A 3,704-nucleotide genomic window follows, 5' to 3' on the forward strand; every position below is an offset into this window, starting at 1 on the left:
AGGCCTAACTGTAAACCTTCCTGGGACCTGAGTGCAGGCCTAACTGTAAACCTTCCTGGGACCTGAGTGCAGGCCTAACTGTAAACCTTCCTGGGACCTGAGTGCAGGCCTAACTGTAAACCTTCCTGGGGACCTGAGTGCAGGCCTAACTGTAAACCTTCCTGGGACCTGAGTGCAGGCCTAACTGTAAACCTTCCTGGGGCCTGAGGACTCCAGTATTCTGGCTGCCAGCTCATCACTGCTAGAGCCAGTGTACATGGAGACATGGAAGCCAGCAGGGCCACGTGGTCCCTGCAGTGTCAGGCGTGGGGAGAGCACTCACCTGGGTCTGCGGGGCCGTGGCCCGGTGGCCAGGCGAGCTCTTCTCCAGCACGTTCAGCCGGGCCTCCAGCTTGGAGATGGCCTGCTGCAGCTCCTGTACCACTGTGGGGGCAAGGGGAGCACGGTTAGATGGCAGGGGCCAGGGACAGCCCCTACCCACTGGCCCGGGGCCTCACCGCCACGCAGGCTCTGGTTCTCCACTTCCAGACTGGCGATCCGGACGACAAGCTCGCTGTGGTCTCCACTGGGGCCGCTGGAGGCCCCGGGGCCTGAGGTCTGCAAGGCAGGAGGAGGGGAGGGCTCAGTGCCCAGCCTGCTCCTGGGGTCCCCTCAGAGGCTCCAGTCAGCTCCACCAGGTCCCCCTGCCATGCTCAGGACTGCAGGAACTCAGAGGAGGAAAACTCTGGCTCGGGACAGCAGGAGGTACCCCCTGCTGATGCCCAGCTCAAACATATGACCTCGGAGATGGTGGCCGCCAGACCACAGTGAAATTCTCAGCCAGGCAAAGTCCAGGACAGGAAGCTCTTGGTGCCCCAAACACGGAAGCTGTGGGGAGCTGGACCATGGCTGCTGCTGCCCGTCAGGATCCTGCTGAGCAGTCAGGCTCAGAGGCTGGGTGGGAGATGGTGAAGGACTCACAGAACTAGGGACAACCTGGGGCAGGCCTCAGGGGACCAGGCAGCACTGGAAATGGGAGGCGGGAGCAGCTGAGGGCCCAGTGGGGGCAGGAGGAAGGAGCCCACCTGTGTGGACAGCAGCCACCCAGAGCTTTGTCTCCATGGGCCTCATGCCTGCCATCTCACTCAGCAAGCCAGTCTCTAGGTGACCCAGGGCCCCAAGCCCACCTCATACTCCGCCATAGCTCAGACTGATGCCCTGGGGCCCAGACAGGCTCCTAGCCTCCTGGCCCTTAACAGCAGCCAGTCCTTATGCATCTACCTGCAGGCATGGGCCATTTAGCCTGCCCACCCACCAACACGATGGCTCTAAGGACAGCGTGTACCTGGCTGCCTGGCGCTCTCAGCCAACCCCATCTTGGCAGCTCCCCAGGACTCCCTCTCTGTGAGGAGGGGCCTGCAGCAGCTGGGCAGACAAACCTGCTCCTTGCAGCAGGTGCAGACACACTCAGGCCTTTGCCCAACGTGCAGCACCAGCCCTGGGGCCCTCCTGCCACAGTCCTTGGGACCACGCTGTGGGGAATGCTTGTTATGTATCTGGAGAGTATGGGAGCTAAGCCCACAGATCATGGACAATGCCAAGACTGTGGCCCAGGAGGCCCACCTGGCACAGGAGGAAATGGGCAGGGAAAGGCCAGGCTGGCAGGGGCGCGTGAATGGTGGTGGGGGTGCGGAAGGCACCGGCAGAAACTGACAAGCTCTGGGGCAGAAGCTGGAGCATGGGAGGGCCAGGCTGTGGGGCGTCAGGGAGCATGGAGAATCACAGCAGACCTCCTGAGGGGGTGGGGCTGGGTCCCGAGGAGGCCAGAATCCGTGAGTGGCAGGGCCAGGGCACCTGAGGCCTCATGCACCCCACATAGCAGGCCCAAGGACAAGCAAAAGGTCCCCTTTGGAAGAGGCACTAAGTCAGCACTGGCCCCGAGCTGCATGATGAGCAGTGGGGACTGTTTCACCACTGCCCTCCCTAGGCCACTAGGCCACAGCCCACAGCACTCAGGCCAGAGGGGCAGCCCCCTCCCTTGATGCTGACTCGGAGGGGACTAGGGACGCTAGGCATCAGAGTCCCTGAGCACAGCTTCAATGGGGCAGGTTCAGGTCACCCAGTGCAATCAGAGCGGGCCTCAGAGAGCCCCTCAGGGACTTAGGGGATGCCAAAGGCAAATACTTCAGAGCCAGACCCATGCCAGTAAACCCTGTGCCAGCACCACATTCCCAGAAACCCTGCAGTTCTGAAACCCCAGTGTCTGCTGAGCGCTCCCACCCCAAATCCAAGATGAGACTGGGCCCCTGCCATGGGCTGAATAATGTCCTTCCAAATCCACATGCTGGAGTCTTATCCCCCAGTATCTTAGAATGTGACCTTATTTGGAGACAAGGCCTTTACAGAGATAATTGTCACTGAGGGGCGGGGGGTAATCCAATCTGACTGGTGTCTAATAAGAAGACATCACAACACACACTCAGAGGGATGACTGTGTGAGGACGTGGAGAAGACTGTCTACATGCTGAGAGGCCTCAGGAGAAACCAGCCCTGCTGCCACCTCAATCATGGACTTCCAGCCTCTAGAGCTGTGAGAAAACACATGTGGTTTAAGTCACCTAATCTATGGAACTTTGTTAGAGCAGCAAACCAGTCCCTAAGCCCTAATAGTGTGAATACCTGCCTGTCCCAGAGACCATGACTTCGGGGTTGACCCTACTCAGCCAGGGCTGAAGAGTTCCTGCAGCCCCAGGGCCAAGCCCCTGACCACTGCCTTCTGGGCACTGGAGGGCAGTATGCCTGACTTGGGTGCAAAAATCTGTGGTACCTTTATCTCGTGTCTGCCTAGCCTGGACCTGGTCAGGTGCCTGGGCAAGCTAGGGGTGCTGGGTTGGGATCTGGACAGAACGCAAGGCACGAAGAAGCACCCACCTGGCAGACAGGAGTGGCAGCCCTTCCTGGGCCCACCCACCCAGGGATGCCCAGCTTATGGCTCGGGAGCCAGCACACCCCTAGCTGGCTGTGACTGTGGCGGACAGAATCATGGCCCCCGCAAAGATGTCCACATACAAGTCCCCAGAGCCTGTAAATATAGTCTCCCATGGCAAAAGCGATTCTGCAGATGTGATATGATTAATTTAAGCAGATCTCAAGATGGAGAGAAGATGCTGGATCACCCAGGCGGGGACACTGTCATCACAAGGGCCCACCCGAGGCAGCAGGAGCGAGGAAAGGGAGAGGCAGGCTGAGTGATGCGACAGCTGTTTAGGAGCCTCGGGCCAAGGACTGTGAGCAGCTTCCAGCAGCCAGAAGAGACAAGGAAGCGGACTGTCCCCATAGAGACACCAGAAGGACCACAGCCTCGATTTTGCCCCATAAGACGATCTCAGACTTCTGGCCTCCGGAACTGTAAGGTGAGGAACTTGTGCTGTTTTAAGCCACTGAAGTGTGACAGTGTTACAGCAACATCAAGTGGAAACCAACACAGATCTTGGCCCAGGAAGTGGGGTGCCGCTGGAATGCCTAACAATATGGAGGTGGCTTTGGAGTTGGGCAGTGGTGAGGCGGGAAGAACTCCGAGGAGCATGACACAAAAACCCTAGACTGGGCCGGGCACGGTGGCTCACGCCTGTAATCCCAGCACTCTGGAAGGCCGAGGCAGGCAGATCATAAGGTCAGGAATTCAAGACCAGCCTGGTCAACCTGGCGAAATCCCGTCTCTACTA

The 3,704-nt window shown here is 59.1% G+C and overlaps 1 protein-coding gene across 1 annotated transcript in view; it reads right to left on the bottom strand.

Annotated features, from left to right (window-relative positions):
• Positions 1–3,704, bottom strand: part of EEF1D (eukaryotic translation elongation factor 1 delta (guanine nucleotide exchange protein)) — a 20,353-nt gene that overhangs the window by 1,660 nt on the left and 14,989 nt on the right. Inside the window, 3 exon segments of the mRNA XM_011975649.1 lie at positions 106–318; positions 320–423; positions 498–597. Of these exon segments, the coding sequence (XP_011831039.1) occupies positions 106–318; positions 320–423; positions 498–597 (417 nt within the window).

Source organism: Mandrillus leucophaeus, unplaced genomic scaffold, assembly GCF_000951045.1.
Source record: "Mandrillus leucophaeus isolate KB7577 unplaced genomic scaffold, Mleu.le_1.0 Scaffold158, whole genome shotgun sequence".
In the NCBI taxonomy this organism is placed as follows: Eukaryota; Metazoa; Chordata; class Mammalia; order Primates; family Cercopithecidae; genus Mandrillus; species Mandrillus leucophaeus.